This window comes from Nomascus leucogenys, chromosome 9 (genome assembly GCF_006542625.1).
Source record: "Nomascus leucogenys isolate Asia chromosome 9, Asia_NLE_v1, whole genome shotgun sequence".
Lineage (NCBI taxonomy): Eukaryota > Metazoa > Chordata > Mammalia > Primates > Hylobatidae > Nomascus > Nomascus leucogenys.
This window is the reverse complement of record NC_044389.1, coordinates 9999336-10022480: the sequence shown is the minus strand read 5'-3', so window position 1 is coordinate 10022480 and position 23145 is coordinate 9999336. Positions and strand designations below refer to the sequence as shown.

Sequence of the window (23145 nt, the reverse complement as noted above, 5' to 3'; positions counted from 1 at the left end):
CGGCCTCCCAAAGTGCTGGGATTACAAGCGTGAGCCACCGCGCCTGGCCTTATTATTCTTATATGTATTACATCTATGTATGTTAGAAACCCAATGAAAGATATTTTTTGGTTATTACTTTATATAATTTTATGTCTTTTAAAGAAGCAGAGGATAAAGGAGAGCAAATTTATATTTTTGTAATTTGTTATGTTAACCTTCTTATTTACCATTTTGGAGGTTCTTCATTTCTTTCTGTGAGTTTGAGTTACCATATGGTGTCATTTCCATACTATAATATAGCTTTGCCCTCACCACCTCCTTTGTGCTGTTACTGTTAAATATTGTGTTTCAATAGATTATAGGCCTAATAATACAGTTATATACCTATTGTTTTATACAATTGCATTTTAAGTCAGTTATGAGAAGAAATATACATAATTATTTTTACCAGTACCCTTTGCTTTTTTGTGTGGATTTATCATCTGATATCACTTGCTTTCAGCCTGAAGGACTTCCTTTAGTATTTCTCATCAGGTGGGTCTATAAGCAACAAATCTCCTAGTTTTTGTTTATCTGACAGTGTCTTTATTTTAGCTTAATTTTTTGGAAGATAGTTTTGCTGGAAATAAGATTCTGGGTTGACAGTTGTTTTTCTCCTCCAGCAGTTAGTCATCTCGCTGCCTTATATAGCCTCCATTGTTTCTGGTAAGACATCAACTGTTAAGCTACTGGCTTACTTGTAGATGATGAGTCATTCTTTTCTTCCTGCTTTCAAGATTTTCTCTTTACCTTTCTACACTTCTTACTATAGTGTATCTAGGTGTGGATCTCTTTATATTTACCTTATTTGGGCTTCCTTGAGCTTCTGATGTATACATTAATCATTTAAATAAATTTTGAAAGATTTGGATTATTTAAATTTTTTTTCTGCTCCTGTCTCTCTTTTTTCCTTCTGAAACATCCTTTCTCTGTATGTTGGTACACCTAATGATGTTCCACATCTCTCTGAGGCTCTGCTTATTTTTCTTCATTTCTTTCCTCTGTGTTCCTTGGATTGTATAATATGTATTGATCTATCTTCAAGTTCACTTATTTTTTTTCCTGCCACTTCAGATCTGTTGTAGAGGCCCTTCAGTTAATATTTCGTTTTAGTTATTTTGCTTTTTAACACCAAACTTTCCATTTGGTTTTTATAATTTCTCTCTCTTTATTGTTATTTTCTATTTGATGAAATATTGTCATCATAGTCCCTTTACTTCTTTAAGCATAGTTTCGTTAGTTATTTTATTATATTTATAATAGCTCTTTTGAAGTTTTTGACTGCTGGGTCTTTTCTTAGGCAGTTTCTGTTGCCTACATTTTTCTCATATCTGAATCACCCTTTCCTGTATTTTTTTCTTTTGTGTGTCTCATTTTATTTTTGTTGTAATGGAACTTTTAGATAATTATTGTAGCACCCTTGACTACTAATTACCTCTCTTCCTCTCTGGGGCTTGTTGTTTGCTTATTTATTTGTTTAACAACTTGCTTGATCCACTTTAGTGAAGCCTATTTCCCTTGCACTGTGAATTCACTAATGTCACTCCACAGAAGGCATAGCCTTGGGCATGTACACAATCACACTAACAATGTTTTAGCAGGGCTGTCTCTCCCTGATCTGTGTTGCATTGTCTTCCTCCCTTTGGTATCACACTCAGCTGTCAGGTTCCACTAATTACTGACTGATTGCTCTATAATTTTCTAGTGTCCTGGGGCATACATTATTTATTCCACAGTCTGATCCAGTTAAATTCAAGCTCCTTTACAAGGGTAGTTTTTTTTTTTTTTTTTTTGAGATGGAGTCTCTCTCTGTCACCCAGGCTGGAGTGCAGTGGCGCAATCTCGGCTCACTGCAAGCTCTGCCTCCTGGGTTCACGCCATTCTCCTGCCTCAGCCTCTCTGAGTAGCTGGGACTACAGGCACCCGCCACCACGCCCGGCTAATTTTTTTATATTTTTAGTAGAGATGGGGTTTCACCATGGTCTCGATCTCCTGACCTTGCGATCCACCCACCTCGGCCTCCCACACAAGGGTAGTTTTTAAAGCCACTCTCTGAGGTTAGTTCTGACCTCTGGATAGCTCTTTTCAGGTATTTCCTTGGCTCTCTCTAATAAACTACCTTGTCTACAGTTTATTATTTTGCTTCATGGAGCTACCAGCCTCCTCCTAATTGCTTACCATCAAAATCTTTATTGTTTTTGAGATTACCCTTAGGCCCAAATTTCCCCCACAGTTTGTTCCAAATAAAGTTAATTCTTTTGTAGAGGACTCTTGAGATCTCTGTTCTTATGGCCTGCCTCTACGCTTGGGCAAAATCTCTCAGTCACCATTCTGAAGCTGGAGTTGGGGACAGTGGACTGCTTCTCTTGGATTGACACTACTGGTTTATAAGTCAGGTGTGAGGTAGGGGCAGTAGCCTCTAGTCTTCTCCCTTTTTCTCTCTAGTGTTGAACTTCTAGCCTATGGTGAACCAGGGAAATGGTGATTGGGGCCCCAGTATTGTTTGGCCTGCTGTGCCTGGGGTAGTACCTCTGTCTTATATGTTTGGGCCAAGTGAAGGAAGGTTCCCTGACCTTTTGACCACTCTCTCATGTAATTCAGCCTCTACAACATGGAGCTGGGGGTGTGGTTGGAGTGAGAAATGGTGGTGGCCTGCCCATCCCAGGGAGATACTATAGTCCTTGACTCTAGGAAAGGAAACCCATCCATTTGGCCACACGCATCCAGAGTAGAGCTTTCATTATATTGTGATGATAGTAGGGGAGGAAGAGAGTGGATTGTGGTTCAAGTGACACTGACTTTCACTATTCTTACTAGATTTAGTAGAGTTTCTTATATAAATGTTTCTTTATGTGCTACATGTTCATAGAACAATTTCTGAAAACTTAAAATGGTGGTTGTTATTTTAAATGTTATTTTACCAGTTATGTTTGTTTCACTGGGAAGAGTGTCCATGGAAAGGCTCATGTCACCATTCTGGAAGTTGTCTTTTTTATGTGCCACCTCAGCTTTCCTGTAATATTTATAGCTATCATTTGTTTATTGAAGGCTTGTTATGCACTTGTAACATTTGTATTTCTGTCAAAGTCTATATTCTTGAATAGTGCAAGAACACTAAATACTTGGAAACATATATTCCTCTGACATGCTAAATGTCTTAGTTCCAGCTGTATAACGAAGTACCATAGGGTAGCGTATACAAACAGAAATGTATTTCTCACAGTCCTTGTGGTTGAAAGTCTGAGATCAGGGTTGCAGACCACCATCTTTTCATTATATCTTCACTTGGTGGAAGCAGAGGGAGCTAGCTCTCCAGCTTCTTTTCATATGGGCACTTGGTCACTAATCCCATTCACAAGGGCTCCATTCTTATAACCTAATTACCTCCTAAAGGCCCCACCTCTGAATATCTTCACATTGGAAGTTAAGATTTAAACCTGTGATTTTGGGGTTGGGGGAGACAGACATTCAGTCCATAACACTGGACTTGTTTGAGAAATAGTAAGGACTATGTATTTTTATAAATATAAATATAAATATAAATAGTCCCTCTTATGAGAAACTAAGATTAAATTAAGATACATTCAGTCAGAAGAGCTGAATGCAGTTATTTCACAGGGTGAGTTGGCATATTCTGTTGAAGTTTTCAAAGATCCAGGGACCACCTGAATCAGAATCACTGAGGTGATTGTTTAAAAAGCAGACTTTTGAGCTCTACTCCAGACTAATTCTCATGCAGAGACTAGTAGAGATATTTGACTTATACTGTGGGCTAAATTTGTGTGGTACAAGCTTGGCTAACGTAAACTTCAACTAAATATTTATCAAATACATTGTGGAAACCATTGTGCTAGGAGCTGGTGGTATAAAAAGAATAAGACTTGCTTCTGCAAACCCTGAAGGCATGTATAATATTCATGAGATTAATCTGCTAGAAGGAAAGACCATTATATAGTAACTTAGTGTATGATATACGTACCATTAAATTTACAAAAATTGTATGCACAGAGAGTTGGGGGTAAGGTATACTTTTGCAAGTCATCTAAATACACACACACATGCACGTGCATGCACACATACACAGACACAAACACACAGCCCGTATGTGTCTTTATTCAAATAAAGATCTGGACTATGGGAAAGGGAAACCTAGAAAACAATTTAGAGACTGGCTTCCTGTGTACTTGGGATCCTGTGCTGCTTGTCCTCCCCGTCTCTACATGTTCCACTGCTACTTTTCTACTGATGAAACCAACATCAGTAGAAAGAGCGTTTTCTTTGCTCTGTTGGTTTCCCGAAGGTGCCATAGCTCAGGCCTGCTTTCACACAGGATGCATTTAAGGAATATCACTGTAATTAGTGATTACATCATTACACAGTAGCGGTCTCAAAATCTGAAACATGAATGTAATAAAGAACTGTTTGCAAATGTGTAATTCATGTTTTTAGATATGCATGTGCATATTAGCAGTCTGATGATTTGAAAATACGGGAGCAACTATTTATCATCATTTTTATTAATAAAATTCCCGATGACATTTCTCTTTTAGAGAAAGTAGTATGAAGGAAAAACTTATCATATGATATATATCTTTCCAACAAAGGAGTTAAGATTTTGATGTCTTAAAAAAAAATTAACCTCAAGGCGAGATGAGCCGTGTCCACATGACAGCAGCTTTTGCTGACAGAGAGCTGACAGGTGTGGACAGAATAATTGCAGGGGCGCTTAGGGCATTTCTTCTCACTGCTTAATAGTGGAATATAAGTAAGTGTAGAATAAGATAAATTTCTTTTTGAACATGTTCAGTGGCTTGTCTTATGTAATGATTTAACTTAGTTTTCATTCTTGACTAAGTATTAAATGCTTACTGCATGCCCAGGCACTCTGTTAAAAATTCTGAGTTTAACTTTTCTTCCAAAATATAGTTTGTTTTTCAGAAAAATTATTTTGTTCATATTCTCCTCACTTGATTTTGCATAATCATTGATTAAGTTAGAAAGGAGGTGATAGATAACTTAAAATAGTATCAAAATGTAATGGATTTAGAGTACAATTATTGTTGAAATTACATCTTATGTTTAGCAACTCTTTTCCTGTTCTACAGACATCATCCAGAATCAATTTGGCGTAAATTCACTGTGAACGTGATATCTGATATATAGGGATATTTTCACTGTTCTGGGGACATGAACTAAAAGTATTCAAAATAATGTGAGAACAACAATGTGAAGTCATTAAACATAAATTGCTGATACAAACGGGCCGTTACCACTTGTTAGTGTATTGTTTCTTCTTTTCCATAGTTGAGGTTTTGTTTGTTTTTTGTGCTTTTCCCAAGCACTAGGACAGGCTTGAGTTGGGAATATTTGCAGCCCTAGCTCCTCGCTTCTTTTTCCTTTTGCGCTTACTCGGTTCCTCCCCATCCTAGTCCTGACTCAGGCGTCAGGAACCCATAGCTGTGCAGCTTCTACCTTTATCTGGACACACGGCTCTCCATAGCCTCACTTTTGGGGGAGCTGCTGGCAGAGGAAGAGGTACTTTTCTATGTACCATTTAGACCCAGTGTATCATTTATGGCTGCTCTCTGTATTTCCACACATGGATGCTTTCTAATATGTGGTTTCTTCATGGATTTATAGACATGGAATTTTTTTTCAAATGGTCATTTAATCTGAATCCTCGTTTACTCTGAAACCTGGTTAATATTTTACTGGATAGTGAAGAGTGGACTAGCATAAGAATGCCACTGAATGGGCACTATATAGGCACTCATGGTAAGTATGTCTGCTGGTGAAAGTTGTTAAAGGAATCAACTATAACTGAGGACAGTTATACAGCACTACAGCATGTGAGGAAGCTTGAGCCTTTTAGATTTCCTATTAAAGAGCATTTGTATATTGACAATATTCTGATTCTCTCTGGTGCTGAGAGCCTTCTCATAGTGTTGTGATAATCATCGCAGTTGCTATTGCTGGAGCCTGGCTCAGACTTAGAGTATGGGGATGCTGAGATGCTAGATTTATAACTTGATGCTTTATTATTTCAAAACAAGCTGACTTTGCACATATCTGGGAACTAATTCTGAAGTTTGGACAAACATAACAGATAGTGTAAAAAGGAGAAAAGAAATCTAACATCAGTTTGAGCACATATCAAGTTCTTGTGGTATAAGCAGTAATATTTATACTAGATTTGCAAAATCAGTGTTGTCATCCCCAGTCTTTACATGAAAGGAAACTGTGGCTTTAAGTGTTAGGACAAGGGCTTGAGGTTACACAGCTCGTTATTGGGAGAGCTGATATTCCAGCCTGGCTAGTTCCACAGTCTACACTGTCTCCTCCTCATTCCTGTAACCAACAGAAGGTTAGATGATTCTTTGTACATGTTTTTCATAAAACTTATTACAAACTGCTTAAAATTACTAGTGAATATTCACCACAATGGTTCTTTGCCCATTGTATGTCAAAATTTAAGGTGTATCTCAGTTTCACAAATCTGGGGTAATGTGCAGCAATAACTGTTCACTTTCACTAATTGTCTTAAGCACTGGATACCTTTTCTTATGGCCTTAAAATAGAGTTATTTGTCTTCTTCAATTTTTCTGCCTAAGTAGATGGTAAATTTGTCCAGGCTGGGGCTGCACCACCTTCTCTCTGAGTTCTCTGAGGCACCCGACCCCACAATATAAGGGGCCTTTCTCTTCCAAGGTCTGTTTTAGATGTATTGAATCAAACCTTGCAAGATTAATTTTAGTCTGTTTATGATAGAACTGTGTTCGAATTCACAATCTGTGGAATTCTTTATCTCATTATGAACTGAGAATAATTTTTTTATTTTACTGGTTCGTTTTAGCAGATTTAAAGAAAGCTTCCAGTTCAAATGCTGCAAAATCCAATCTCCCGAAATCTGGTCTCCGTCCTCCCGGATACTCACGTCTCCCGGCAGCCAAGCTGGCGGCATTTGGCTTTGTCCGGAGCTCCAGCGTCTCCTCAGTCTCCAGCACCCAGTCCGGGGACAGTGCACAGCCAGAGCAGGGCCGGCCGGCCACCCGTAAGTGGGATGGGGCAGGGTAGGGTCCGTGCACTGAATTAAAACCAGAGCGCCTGTGTAACTGTGTCATTTTCTTTGCATGATTATTTAAGAATTCGGATCACCTCCCTTAGCTTCCCATTGTTGTGTTATTCATCTACTGAAGAAAAATAGCCCATTTGACACCATCAGCTATGGAGAGTTAGTGTGCCAGGAAAAAAAGATTGTAACCTCCTCTTAGGATGTAGAAAATGACTTATCCAGAGACAGATTCCAGCAGCTCTTTGCTTTGCTTCTAGGTAAGAAGTCAAAGCAAGATCCAAGAAAGGCGTTACTACATTGCGCCGTCATGAAGCATACTAGATATTTAATATTAGCTGAAAGAATCATTTAGTTGCCTGTGATTACCAGTAATGCCTTCACACTGCCAGAGCACTTGACTGGATTTCTGAAAGTTAAATAAATGATGTTAAAAGTAACAAAGCCCTGCCAAGCTTCTTCAAGTCCATGCCCAGGAAGGTCCCCATTAGCTGAGATGGTGCTGTTGCAGGCCCATTTCCTGAGACTGGTATTATAGACTGCATTTTAAAGTATGAATTAATAACCTGCAGAGCATGTTACAACAGCTGATGTCCCTGAGGAAGATCTGGAGGTTGCCCATTCAGCTGTGCCTTTGATGACCAAACCCCATCTCAGTCTCCACTTCAAAGTCAATGTTATTGGATGGGAAACCATGACGTCTCAGACGTTGTTTTCAATACCTTGCCAGAGGCCCAGGAAAGTCTTAGAGGTTTCCACGTAGAGAGCTGTTTTGAAGGGGTTATAGAAGTTGAATCGAGCTGGAATAATATGAAAGAGAGAGATCAGTTGATTTGTTATTTTGTCAATTTCTTGTCCAAGCTCGTTTACTCTGTTCTTTCTTGTGTTTGCAGAGATGATGTGTGGAACATTTGCATAGTTCTAAATTTTGGTCTACCTAGTTATTTCTAAAAGTAATACATTACATTTCCCTTTGTCTTGATGTGTTTGTAAGCAGTTTCTAAGGGCGTTTTCTTTGCTCTGTTGGTTTCCCGAAGGTGCCATAGCTCAGGCCTGCTTTCACACAGGATGCATTTAAGGAATATCACTGTAATTAGTGATTACATCATTACACAGTAGCGGTCTCAAAATCTGAAACATGAATGTAATAAAGAACTGTTTGCAAATGTGTAATTCATGTTTTCAGATATGCATGTGCGTATTAGCAGTCTGATGATTTGAAAATACGGGAGCAACTATTTATCATCATTTTTATTAATAAAATTCCCGATGACATTTCTCTTTTAGAGAAAGTAGTATGAAGGAAAAACTTATCATATGATATATATCTTTCCAACAAAGGAGTTAAGATTTTGATGTCTTAAAAAAAAATTAACCTCAAGGCAAGATGAGCCGTGTCCACATGACAGCAGCTTTTGCTGACAGAGAGCTGACAGGTGTGGACAGAATGATCGCAGGTGCGCTTAGGGCATTTCTTCTCACTGCTTCAAAGGATACTAGAGAGGGACCCGTGAGCACCCAGGGGATAAGAGCTGTATGTGCCAGAGAAAATAACTCCCAGTTTAAAGACTTCATATTAAAAGTCACACTTTTATATGAATGTCTATCCAGAATTGTTTTCTATTTTAAGAAACATATGTCAGAATTGATTTTTAATTATCTGCTACCTACTATATATGTAATTTTTACTTCACCAGTAAATCACAGAAAAACCTTCCGTGAATTTGATTTGTCTAAGTACTACTAATCATTATACCTATACTTGTTATTAGATGTAATGTCAACAAATATTTTGTTTCGGTTCTTTAGCGAAGAGATGATGCTTTGATGACAGGGCATAAATAAAATATGAAGCTCTTGAGAGAGCTGAAAGTCCTTAGATCAACTTCTCATATGGTATGTATCTTTCCAACAAAGCTTTCTTCTCCAAGCTTGTTCATTCTCTGTTCTTTCTTGTGTTTACAGAGATGATGTGTAGAAAGCTTTGCTGGAGCAAAGCTTTGCTGGTTCAGCTCATGGAAACAGCCAATGTGGTATCAGAATTGGTCCTTTTTTCTTCTTCTTGGAAAGCTGGTCTTTTTGCAGACATTATTTTCACAAAGGATTCATTTAAGGAATACTGCTGTAATTAGGGATTATGTCATTCAGAGTAGATGTTTCAAAACCTGAAACATGAGCATGGTAAGAATCTATAGTCACACATTGCTTAATGACGGGGATATGTTCTGAGAAATATGTTGTTAGGCAGTGTCGTCGTGGCGCAAACATCATAGAGTGTACTTGCACAAACCTAGATGAGATAGCCTACTACACACCTAGGCAATATGGTATAGCCTTGGCTCCTAGGCTACAAACCTGTAGAGCATTTACTGTACTAAATACTGTCAGCAGTTATAACACAATAGTGAGTATTGGTGTATGTAACAATATCTAAACATAGAAAAAGTATAGTAAAACTATGGTTTAAAAACTAAAAATGCTGTTCCTGTATAGGGTACTTAAGCACAAATGAAGCTTGCAGGAGTGGAAGGTGCTCTTGGTGAGTCAGAGAATGAGTTGTGAATGAATATGAAGGTCTAGGACATCATTGTACACTTTTATGTGATAAACCAGGGCTGTCCTGGAGGCCTGGTTTACACCAGCAACACCACAAACGTGAGTAATGTGTTGTGCTACATTACGATGGCTAAGATGTCACTAGGCAATAGGAACTTTTCAGCTCCTTTATAATCTTACAGGACCAGTGTCATATATGTGTTCTGTTGATGACTGAAGCATCGTTATGTGGTGCATATGGTATTTGCAAATGTATAATTCGTATTTTTAGATGCTTGTGCATATTAACAGTCTAAGTGATGTCCACACTGACTGGAATGCTATATTGGGACACTTTTAAGTGACTCATTTTGAATTTATGAGTGTTTCCTAGGCTAGCCTGGCTCTACTGGGGCTCTTCCTTGCTGTTTCCCTGGGTCCTGAGGGGCAAGTGATGATGAATGTGGAAACGGGAGCCCCATGCATTCCCCTGGACATGAGATGGCAGGACCATTTGGGGTCTCAGCTGTTCCACGTAGAGTCCCCATCCACCCTGGGCTCAGGCTTCAGGCCATTAGCCCAACCCCATTGAGCAGAGGCTAAGTCAGGTGCTCTTCTATGTCTTTTTACCTTTTCCACAAGGTTGTGGCAGACAAGACAGGCACAGGGAAATGAATTATGTTCATGGGTCCTCAGAACTTGAAGGTATCTTACCATCCAGTTTACCACCCATTTTATAGCTGAGCAAACTGAGATCAAGTTGACTTGCCCTGGGTCCTGGGCTGGTGTTCTTTCTACTCTATTTCCTTCTTAAAGCTGCTGTATACAGGGAAGATATATGCATGATTTGAATATGCTTTCTTTCTATTAGTAAAGCAAATCATAGATAGAGTCAGAGCTGACTTGAGAGGCCCCTCAGGCTTCCCAGGTTGTCAGCCAGCCCCTGCGGGAACACTCTAAAGTGCTAGAGACGGTTCCGCTTTACGCCGAAGCCACCTCTGAGGCTCTCATTAGGAAATGCTCTCTATGAGTTCAGGTTGCCCCCTTGTAATCTTCAACAAGTAACCATAGTTCCTGTGGACTCACACAGCACCTGCGTGTGTGTCGTGCCTCCAGGATAGCCCCAGGTAGCTCCCTTCATTCCCTTACCAGTTCGTCATGTGAAGATTATGAGGTCGGCCCATTTAGAGCCTCAAATAAAACTACAAATTAAATTAGTGACCCATAGCTTTTCAAAAAAATATTTACATTGAAGGAGGGAACGTAATTTTCTAACTTAGAACTTAACATGATCGGTCTGACCCAGGATGTGGCTCCTTAGTTCTTTTATAATGTTCAGAGATGAAAAAAGATCCCAAATATACTTTAGGTGATAGAAACTTACTGATAAAAATAATGACCATACTGTAGAATTTAGTGTCGGAAACATACTATTGCCTAATGTATACAGGTTGTGCATCCCAGGTCAGAAAATCTGAAATTTGAAATCTCCAAAACCCAAAATTATTTTGAACACTGACACGATGCCCACGGGAAATAGTCACTGGAGCATTTTGGATTTTGGATTTTGGGGTTAGAGTTGCTCAACTGGTATAATAAAAATATTCCAAGATCTGAAAAATTCCAAAGTTCAAAACAATTCTGGTCCCAGGAATTTTGGATAAGGGATACTCAACCTGTACTTGGTTATCACGTTAATCAGTAATTAGGTATAGACTTGATTTTCCAAGTGGGTAGGCAGATGTGACTTAAAGGCAAAATCTTTAGGAACATGTGCGGAGGGAAAATAGGATGACTTAGGTTTCATAAATTAATCATTAATGAAAATAGATCATATCACCCAAAGATAGAATAATTTATGTGGAAGATCCTATGTCATTATGTATTCTGAATAGCACTTCATTTACTGGGTGCCCAAGAAACAGAAAATACCTATGAAAGAAGTACATGAAGAATATGATATTTGCAGCTTTCCTTTCCAATTTCTCCTCTTCTTCTTCTCTTTTCAAATACTGCCATGTTTTCTCCACGGGATAACCTAAGAACAGAAATCATGGGGCAAAGAATTTAAAAAACAAGTAAAAACAAAATTAGAAGTTTTTCTCCTGTTTTTTTTTTTTCTTTTTCTTTTTCTTCCTGGTGCACAGAAGTATTCAGATGATAGGGAAGTAGGGATACAGCTGGCGGGGTGGGCAAAGAGGCTGACGTTCGCATAAATAATCCTGGCAAAGGATGTATGTTTTCGGAGCCTGAAAAGTGTCATGAAGTGGAGGGTTAATTTCTGATGAGGATATCAGGTCGTTTCTCAGAAGGGATTGTAAGCCAGACAGCCTTTTGGAAGGTGGAGATGAACTCTAGGAAATCTTTGGTAGGGGAGCGGTGCTGTTGGTGCATTCAGAAAACTTCCTGAATCTGAGGAGTTGCCATTCCTGGTGCAGCCTGCCACTGCACAAACATCATGGTGCTGTTTGTCTCCTGGGTGCTAAGCCCACATGTTTGAGCTCCCCAAGATTTGTTCTCAGAATGTGTCGTTCAGGTCTCTCTAGTCTTCACTTTGTCATCTGATCTACAGTTTCAGCCCTTAGCAGTCTAGACACAATGCCCATATCTATATCTCTAGCTGCAATGTCCCTCTAGAACTACTCACCTGCATTTCAAATGAGCTATCAGGTATCTCTAACCGGGTGGCCCAACTCTCTGCAAACTGAACACTTTTTCAGAAAACAAATTCTTCATTTTTTAGTACAAACCAAAACCTTCTCTGGAAGTTGCTCTATCTTTTAATGATATCTGTGATCTCCTGGCAACCCAGGCTGGGAATTTCAAAATCAGCATTATGTCATGCCTGCTGTTTTTTTTTTTTTTTTTTTGGAGACGGAGTCTTGCTCTGTTGCCTGGAGTGCAGTGGCACGATCTCGTCTCACTACAGCCTCTGTCTCCTGGGCTTAAGCAGTTCTCTGCCTCAGCCTCTCAAGTAGTTGGGAATCACAGGCGTGTGCTACCACACCTAGCTAATTTTTGTATTTTTAGTGGATGGGGTTTCACCATCTTGGCCAGGCTGGTCTTGAACTCCTGAGCTCATGATCCACCCGCCTCAGCCTCCCAAAGTGCTGGGATTACAGGCTTGAGCCACCGCACCTGGCCATGTCATGCCTGCTTTTTGCCTTCTTTTCTGTTCACTCATCATTTCTGGTGAATTCTTTCTTTCTGGCACTTACCCCATCCTCATTCTTCTCTCTCCTCATCTCTGTTAAAACTGTGGTAGTGCTCACCTGAGCTATTCCTGGTACACCTTGGCTTTCTAATCCACAAAGCACATGGTCCTTGGTAATTTTCCCTTTGACCCCGTTTCAGTTGCTGCGTGGTGCCCCTATGCCTGCTTCACCTGTCAGACTTTCCAGGTCCTCCATGACCTGGCCCTCCCACCTTTCCTGCATACCATCCTGACGTATACTCCCAACTAGCCAAATGTGAGTAACAAAAATGTGTTGCTCACATTTTTCTATGAGGTCTCTGTGCTTTCCTGCCTTTTGGTTTTGATTTAAACCATTCATCTCTGGAATACACCTCCCCCAGCCTTCTATCCCTATCCCCACCACCTGCCATCTCTCTCTGCAGATTCTATCACTTTTAGGTACATTTCAAATTTTACTTCCTCTAAAAATCCCTCAATGTGATTTTTTTGTTCCTGGAAACCCCTAGGGCTCTTGGCTTGTATCACTTTTATTACCTACTAGCTCTTGTAGTTATTTGTTTTTATGTTCTCTCTCCCCTACAGACTATAAGCTCTTAGGGGGTAGGGGCTATGCCTCTTAATAATTTTAGTATCTCTCACACTAAAGGACACTGTCCTTTACAATAGTAGAATTTTAAGGGAAGTTATCTCCCAATATAAACTTTTTCTCTTATGTAAGGGTATGGAAAAAGAGTTTTGAGAGTAACTTAGGTGTCTTTGAGAGTATTTTGTATTGGGAACATATTTTTACTTTATGCGTGGATTTTCATAGTTGATGAAGCTCATAATTATGGCTCTCACAGTTTTCTGGGACCTCTAAAATGTTGTTTTTATTGACTGTGGTATACGTAGAGATAATTTAAATAAGTCAAAGAGTAGAAAACCCTTTGAACTCTAAATATATTCAGAGATAAACATCATAAAGACTGACTTAGTATTCTCACAAGTATCCAGTAACCTATATATCTCCTTGCATATACTTAATTGTTTTTAAAGAATTGGGCTAAAACTCTACCTTTGAGGCTATTTGTGAGAGAATTTCAAAGTTTCCAAACGTAGATGTCTTGATTTGAGGAGGTTAGATATTCTCGTTAATCACTTCTCGGCCTTTTGGCTAAGATCAAGTATAGATATTCTCATTAAATTCTAGAGTTTTATTTCTTGTTTTAATATATAAAATAAGTACATGTTCTTTTAGTTATTGAATAGGATTTGGGTTCTGGGGATAATAATCTGAAGTGGAAAACTGCTAGCCTTTTGGAAGGTTAGTCAATGAAAATGAGGGTTAATATGAAAGCTTTTTGCAATGTTAACTTTAGGGTTTACACTGATGAAGACTATAAAATACATTTACATACGTAACACATTTGATTTTCTACGTCTGATGTGCATTTTAAATAAGATCAGGGTTGACAAGAAATGTTATTAATAACTCTTACAGAAACAGCCATTAACCCATCTCATGTTCATCGGCAAAGAGAGAGTCATTTTTTATTCATGGAAAAAGCAGCCGAAGGTGGCTTGTGAGGTCAGACTTCAGAGAAGCTATTGCCTATTTGATATTACTCTTAATGATGTCTTTGTTCATTCTCTTCAGAAACACTTAGACAATGATGAGTTGCACCCAGAGATAGGATTAGATTGTAAGCATGTTTTGTTTTATTTTTAAGGATGTTGGCCATTTCTGGTTATAAGATAAACTGAAGGTTTGGGGAACGTTTTTATTTATAGTACAAATAATGTCTAGTTGAACTGCTTCAGTGTTCTTGGCTGGCTTGTTTTATGAAGATTAGATTATCTGCTTACCCTTTCCCGATTCTACATTCTTTCAGCATATTCTATGTGGTAAGCATAAGCTCAGTGCTGGGGCTGCCATGACCTGGACAAGGGTGAGTCCTCACTCACCCTTGCAGGGAGTGGGGAGACAGGATTATGCACATAAAGCCAGGCAGGGAAATGTTAGCATGGCTATGATTGAAGACCACACAGCATTTGGTGGGCAGGGGAGGGAGGAGGCACAGGAAGGGGGAAGTATCCATGCACCCTGAGTGAGATGAAGAAAGACCTCATGCCCTGCAGGTCCTCTCCAGGCTGGCTCAGCGCTACTGCATTATGTCTTCAGATGGAATTCTTCCACATTAGTTTTAGGTAATTGACAGCCTTCTGAATTTGCTATAAAATACTCCACCAAAGTGGCAGGGGGGACTAGAGGTGGAAGAAGATAGGTGAAAAAAGATTGACAAATATTTGAAAATATTTGAAGCTGGATGATGGAACCATGAAGATTCATTGTACTACTTCACTTGTTGTGTATGTTTGAACATTTCCATAGAAGAAGGTTAAAACCCCACCTTCTTTCTGTATCAGTTTTTATTTCTTTTTTGTTTTATTTTATTTTTACATTTAGTGGTCCCTAGAAAGCTCTTAGGCAACCTTTTTTCTTCTAATCTTTTTGAAGTATAACAGACAAATAAAGATTGTGTATATTTACATGATGATGTTTTGATATACATATGCATTGTGAAATGATTACTACAATCAAGTTAATTAACATATCCATCACCTCACATAGTTACCTCTTCTGTGTATATGTGTGTGTGTGTATGTATGGTGAGAACATTTAAGATCTACCTTCTTTGCAAATTTCAAGTACACAATATAGTGTTATTAATAATCAACCCCATGCTGTATATTAGATCTCCAGAACTTACTCCTCCTGAATACCTGAAACTTTGAACCCTTTAACCAATACCTCCCCATACTGGTGAGATGACACAGTAGTGGTGAAGAGTGCAGACTCTGGAGATACACTGCTTGGGCTTACATCCCACCTCTGCAGTTTGTTAGCTTTGTGACTTTGGGCAAGTTACTTAATTTTTCTCTGTTTCCTCATTGTAAAATAATAATAATATTAATAATGATTAAAATAAGTTAAACCATCAATACGGTTGATGGGAGCATCAGATGGAATTAATATCTGCAAAGTGCTTAGAAAGGAGATTTGCCCAATAATAATAATGTTTCTGTGGGCATTTCCATCCATTGGCCATGTGTATAAGGATTCAGAAGCTCAGTTGAAAGATGACCATGGTGGATTAATGTATCTGTGATGGAGTAAAGAAAGTGCTTCTGCTGACATCTGAGTCAGGCAGACAACATATATTCTAGTTTTGAATTTTTATAACCACCTCGCACATGTATGGTGAATAACCTTCTGAGCGAGTGTTAAGCTAAAAACATACCGTTTTTGAGACATGAAAGTGGAGGTTGATCATTTGATTTTCATGGCAATCTCCTTCTTTTGAGTTGTAAACTTGTGGTGGTTTGGACATTTACAAAATACAGACAGGAAAATCATGTTTTGATTTCTTTATTTAAAAAGGCTATGGCGTGCCTTTAGCACATTATCATTTAGTTAATGTATTCACTTGGCTTCCCTGTAAATGAAACATACTTATGCAAGGTGACTAATACATTAATCTAAGCTGATGGCATTTAAAACCTCTGCTCAAAATAGGAAGTGAGAGTTGGATCTGATTTTATTTCTGTGCCTTTTTGATATCTGTTGGAAGAATGGGAACATTTGATTTCACAGTACTTAAAGGGCTTTGCACAGCTTCTCATTTTGCTAGAGCCTTATTTCCATTGTACTAGGACTTACTTTGTCAAACATCTCAACCCAATTTGGGTGGGTGAAAAAGAGAAGAGTGAGAACAAAAACTAAAATAAGCTTCTGATTTCCTCTGGAAATGTGGAAGTCAAACAAATGTCACTGATGGATGTAAGTATCTAGTTCCCTGGAATCTGTAATTATGAATTTTTAAAGTATTCTTTATAAGAAAAAAATAGAATCATTTTTACTGAATCTTGCTGTTAATCTTCCCAATTATTCCCACACATTCAGTTCTTTCTCTTTCTTCTTTTCTTTGCTTCCTTCCCACACATTTACAAAGGAGAACATTTTTTTCTGAGTATTTTTGAGCATTGCCTTTAAGTGAAAATATTTTCTTTATTGCTTCAGTAACTCCTAGTTTATCCACCTTAACTCAGATATCTGGATCTAACTTAGAAATCATATTGTTTCTCTAGACGTTTATAAAGTTTATAAGTGCCATATTCTAGGATGTCCTAGCTCATTCAATATGTTTAATGAAGAAAAGATACCTGGAGCTATGGAAATCATATTTTAGATAAGAAATATGACATTAGCATGTATAATGTGCATAAACCCAGCATTTTCAATAATGGAACGATCTTTGGAAAAGTCAGTTAACCTCACTGGACTAAGATTTTTATCATAAAGTTCAGAGGGATTGGATTAAATGAATTGTCCAATTTGGGCTCTCAAGAGCTGGTATTCTGTGACTTTATTCTGTATAAAAAATGGAACCACTTATGGTCTTAAGTAAGGAATAATGGAATTGTATTCAAGGAAAATTAATATGATAATAGTGAATAAAGTAATTTGGAGAAGGGAAACTGGGCATGAGACGTCTTGGTTCTGCCAAAATTAATGATGCTTTCCCTCTGGGCCAGACTTTACTTTTGTTATTTTTTCTCTGTCTTAATAAGATAAAAATTTTAGAACAATAACAGAGAACAGTGCAAAGGTTTTACTGCCTTGCTTTTTTCTGTAAAATGCAGAGCTATGAGATGCTTGGGAGTTATTTTCTTGCTCTTACCCTCTCTCTAATGCCGAGCATCTTGGATTATTAGTCCAGTACCAGAACGAAGATGAGGAGATACAAGGAGGTGGAAAGGAAGAGGAGGAAACATTTTCATACATTTTATTGCTTTTATCTTAGCAGAAACTCTAGGTCAGAGGTCACATTTTGTCACAACTCTAATTTCACTTGAAACTATGGCAGAGTGAGAATATCAAAAAGCAAGCAAACATAGCTTCTAGATGAATCTTGCTTCTCATGGGAACTTTGCCAACAGTACGTGCTTTCTTGCATTGTTGTAACATGCGTAGGCTGTCTTCTGGGAAGGTTCGTAAAAACTCTTGTGGTATTTTTCTGAAGGCAGTAGATGGAGCGAAGAGATTGATAATCTTTTTTTTTGCAAGGAGAAATAAAATAATTTATATGGTTATGTCAGAGGGTTTTTTGGGCTCCTGTAACAGGCAGCAATTAGCAGGAGAGAGTTAATGGGAGCCCAAACTAGGGGGTTACAGTGGGAATGATAGAGTCAGAAAGTGCCATTCCACACTGTGTACAGGAAGAGAAGCTTATTTGCGAGGCTTTGATGAGTTTGGGTTTGGTCACGTTGAGAAGCATTCCTGTAACTACATCCAGCAGACATCCATCCTATAACTACATCATATGTCCATTCCTATAACTACATCCACAGCAGCATACATCCATTCCTGTAACTACATCCACAGCAGCATACTTCCATTCCTGTAACTACATCCAGCAGATTTGGGCTGAAAATAAGGAGAGCAGCCATGGAAAATAAGTGATGTTTGGAATTGTGACTGACATCATTGAGGGAGTGCATGCAGAATGAAATGGGAAGAGGGAAGCTGACACACTGTGCAGGGAGTATCTATCTAGGTTGCGGGGGTGGGAGATAGGAGACAGCCAGAGAAGGCTCGGTCAGCGAGGAGGAGGAGTGTCAGACACGACCAGCATCACCAAAGCTGAGGGAGAGAGGTTCCCGGAAAGAGATGGCTGGTCAAGCCATCTGTGCTGTGGGGCTGAGATGTTTTGATATTGAGGAGAATGGGTCTGCAGACTGTGATTAAGATGTCACTGGTAGCTTTGAAGTGAGTTTAATAAAATGTATGAAGGCAGAAATCAGGTTACAAGGGGGTAAGGAAGGTAAAGGTGGAGAGTGTCTACTACTGTTAAGAAGTTTGGTGAGGAAAAGGGAAAGAACCGTAGCAGGAAAAGTTGGTTTGTTATGTGTTTGCTCTTTTTTTTAAGCACCTAAGAATGCTTATGCTCTGAGGAGAAAGATCCAGTAACCAGGGAGAGATTGAAGATGAAAGCAAGTGAGAATAGTAGATGGAGCAATTCCTGGGGCAAATAGGAGGGAATGCTATTAAATATACAAGTGGAGGTACAGCCATGAAGACAGAAACAAAGGCATAAAGGATGAGTGCTGAGAAATTTTGGACAGAGAAGAAAAGGCTTAAAGGAGGTCATATCAGGTCGCCTCATTTGTCCCAGGTAATTAAGAAGTAGAGTTTTTGCAGAGTAACCATGGTGGAATTGGACATGGGACTGCATAAAGAGGCAGGTAATGGTTCTTTGAGTAATACACTGAGTCAGCAAGAGGTGCATGGGGGAATTGCAGAGTTGCACAGAAGGCCCATGTGAGTTTAGAAAACATGATTTTATACTGGAAACAATCTGATGGATTTTAGGGCCATCTCCAGTGATGTGGTAGATGTCACGTCTCTCCAGTTTTCTCCCCATGCATGATAACTTATAGCAATTAAAAATCCAAAGTGAGTATATAATGTTTCTCAGGAGCTTGGAGTCAAGTGATACATACAACTCCATGGAAGCAGAGGTGTTGGTTGAAGAGGGGTGTATGGAGCCCTGAGCCTGCTCTGTCTGCCTTTCCCTTCCCTGTCCTTTCTACCTACACCAGCCACTAAGGGACTCCGTGGAGCATAGTTGAAAATTGCTGGCCTTAGGGCAGGTATGCCCACTTGCCTCAAGAATTAGAGACAGAATTCACTACTATAGTCAAATTGCCAAGAAAGGCATTTTCTTACTTGCTGGTTTGTAATAGGGCCCTCATGTGTCTTTAGATCAGCTCTGCCCAATCGAAATTTCTACAATGTTCATCTTTGCTCTTGATGTGGTAGCCACTAGTCACATGGGGCTAATGAGCCATTGAAATGGGGCTGGTATAACTGAGGAGCTGAATTCTAAATCTTACTTAATGTTAATGACTTTATATTGCCATGTGTGGCTAGTAGTTCCCTTATTGGATAGTACAGTTCTAGACTGGATTATCAGTTTGGATTTTTTTTTTAAAGATATAACAGTACTTCTGACAGTAGCATCTTCAAGATTCACAGTGGCAGTTATTTCTTCCTTCATGTGGAGCTGCACCACAGGCATTCCTAAAGACTGGAGCTTTAGGGTCCTGGGTTGATGATACATTTTGGATGTGTGTCCCTACCTAAATCTCGTATTGAAATGTAATCCCCAGTGTTGGAGGTGGGGCCTGGTGTGAGGTGATTAGATAATGGGGGCGGTTTTCTTGAATGGCTTAGCACCATCCCCTTTGATATGTCCTTGTGATAGCAAGTGAGTTCCCCCGAGGTCTGGTCATTTCAAAATGTGTGACACCTCCCCCCGTCTCTCTCATGCTCTCGTTTGGACTATGTGAGATACCTGCTCCCCCTTCACCTTCTGCCATGACTGGAAGCTTCCTGAGGCCCTCGCTAGGAGCAGAAGCCGCTATGCTTCCTATACAACTTGCAGAAACATGAGCTGATTAAACCTTTTTTTTTAAAAAAAAATAAATTACCCAGTCCCAGGTACTTCTTTATAGCAATGTGAGAACAGACTAATACAGTTGGTGACACAGAGCTAATGAAGATCTCACATCTTCACTTTAAAGCTTTGCATAGGAGTTGGAACTGGGGATACTTTTCTAAGACCATAGATGCTGTCTTTATCCCTGCTTGTTTATTTTACAAGTTCATACTGTTGCTCAGAAGACTAGTTCATAGAAGATGGAATAAATCATCCATTGTGATCAGAGCCATGTCCATCCTCATATGTAAGAGCAGCAGAGCAGACGTAATTTGACATTTTGTTCAAGATACCTTCATAGTGTATAAATATAATAGCTTCACTCTATGTAGGTAAAGGTGGACAGTATCAAAACTAGAAGGAAAAGTAGGAGGGGGAGAGAAATATATTAAATCAAAGGAAAGATGGAGGAGGAGGTAAGGAAGGGAAGTGAGGGGCTTGAGGTGCAGACAGTAAGATGGCCGTGATAGGGAATAACTGAGAAGGGAATAAGGAGCCATTGGTGCGCTATTGTCCTCTTCCTGGTTTTCTTGAAGACCTCCTGTCCAGCTGCTTGCTTGCCCTGCCCTCCCCAGGCATGGATGCAATCAGAGTCAGAGCTAACGCCTCAGCTTGAGGCAGTTCTTGTGATTTCTTAAGGTGTGGAAATTGTGGAAATTTGTATTTTCAATTAAGGGCAATGCCAGATTACTTCTGAAATACTGTTTAAACAGAAAATTTTTTTAAGTGGGTGCTTAGATACAAAGGTAACTTTATTTCTGTGGCATACACATCTTACCCCCATGAATTTTCCATGCAGATGATAGAACTATTAAATTACTGTAGGCACCTGCGTTGCACATTCTTGAGCCAGAGCCACCTGAATAGAAAGTAATACAAGATGTGAGAGAAATGTACAGGATAAATGAAGTGAAATGTAGATTTTTTTTATCTGCTAGCAGGTACCATTAAAATGAAATATTACAGACATTGTGATTAAGGATGTCTAGATCCCATTAGTGTGATAACTGCCATGAATATGTCTAGTCAGCCAACAGACTAGACTAGGTGAATGTGGTAAGTTGTCGATGCTAAGCTGATGTATTCTGTTGAATGTTCTTACGTGGTTGAATATATGGAGGTCGTACGTTGGTGAGACAGTTTTGGCTCCTTTGGCGATGTCAATAAAATAGCTTCCCCGACTGGAGTTTGAATATCAAGGAGTCCTGTGTGCATGTGTGAATTTGGCATTGGCATCTGAAGGTTCCTTTCTGGCTAGTTGTAAGGGTGATTTTGACCAGGCTACATGTCAGCCAGCCACATATTCTGGAGTAACCAATAACCAGACTCACTAAAGACCAGGCATTGTTGTTTCTTATTTTCCTTTAGACTTAGTTCATCTTGTCAAAAATCATAAGAAAAAGTTAACTGATTTAAATATTGTAAAGATAGTATGCATTAAAGATAACATATCTTTGTATCTAATAAATTGTTCATAATTACATTTGAAAATGTAATTTATTGGTTTCCTTTAGCTTCACAAGGTAGTGAAACCTAAGGAAGGAGAGGTAGACTGGTAGCCAGGACCACTGGGCCCTACCTTCAGCTCTTAAAACTAGCTGGCTGGGCGGCCTTAGGCAAGCTAATTAATTTACTTGTTTGGACCTCAGGTTCTTCATCAGTAAAAGGAGGCATTTGAACTCAGTGATACTCAGTGTTCCCTCCAACTGATTCTTTATAAAGAAGTCTTACACATGTTAAGCTGAATTACAGAATGTGTGTGTTTATTCTACTTAAGGGTGGTGGGGCCATAACAGCACATGATATCAACCAGACCAACTAGGCATTATAGGATTGTTGCTGAGTCTCTCCTGTGTTGGCATGTAGATATCTGTGAATAATGTGCTGTTTTAACCTGGAGCATACCGAGACATAAGTAAAATATGAGTCAGCTTCCATAAATCTGCTTCCATGCCTGGCCCCTAGGCCCTGTGTTCTCTATTGTGCTAGGGGCTATATGGGGTTCAATTCAGATATCTGTCAAGCAAGTCAGAACTTTATGAAGACAAAAGGGATAAATTGAGAATAACTAAATCCATAAGACAGAATTAGATGTATTTACTATGTATTATTTTTACCCTAAATATATGCAATCAATTTAGATTATGTGTGGTAGGTTTTGTCTAGTTCTTCCTTCCTAAGGAACTGGTGAGAACTTTGTCTCAATATAGCCAAGACATTGAGATTTTACTTTCTTATATCAGGGGACTTAGTCTGTGGTTCTATTATGTACATCAGTTCTTCCTTATCCATTCCTAGGTATGAGTTCCAAGACCCCCAGTGGATGTCTGAAACCTTGGATGGTACCAAAGCATACATATACCATGTTTTTTCCTATACATACATACCTAGGATCAAGTTTGACTTGTAAATTAGACACAGTAAGAGATTAAGAACAATAATAATAAAATAGATAATTGTAATACTATGCCAGCCCGTCACTCTTCTTGCACTTTGGGGCCATTCTTAAGTAAAATAAGGGTTCCTTGAACACAGGCACTAAGAGACCGCCACAGTCCATCTGATCACTGAGATGGCTACTAAGTGACTCAGGGTAGGTAGGCAGGGCTTACAGTGTGAATCTCCCAGACCAAGGGATGATTCCCGTCCTGGGTGGGATTGAACAATGCAGCATGAGATTTCATCTTGCTACTCAGAATGTTATGCAATTTCAAACTTATAAATTGTTTGCTTCTGGAATTTTTCACTTAATATTTTTGGACTACAGTTGACCCTGGGTAACT

General features: G+C 39.1%; 1 protein-coding gene across 4 annotated transcripts in view; it reads left to right on the top strand.

Annotated features, from left to right (window-relative positions):
* MTUS2 (microtubule associated scaffold protein 2) overlaps positions 1 to 23145 on the top strand; it is a 690072-nt gene that overhangs the window by 285907 nt on the left and 381020 nt on the right. For 3 of the 4 annotated variants that reach the window (XM_030818580.1, XM_030818581.1, XM_030818582.1), the window contains one exon: positions 6875 to 7072. In XM_030818580.1, the coding sequence (XP_030674440.1) occupies positions 6875 to 7072 (198 nt within the window). The remainder of the gene's footprint in view (positions 1 to 6874; positions 7073 to 23145) is intronic. The other variant, XM_030818583.1, reaches the window with a different exon arrangement.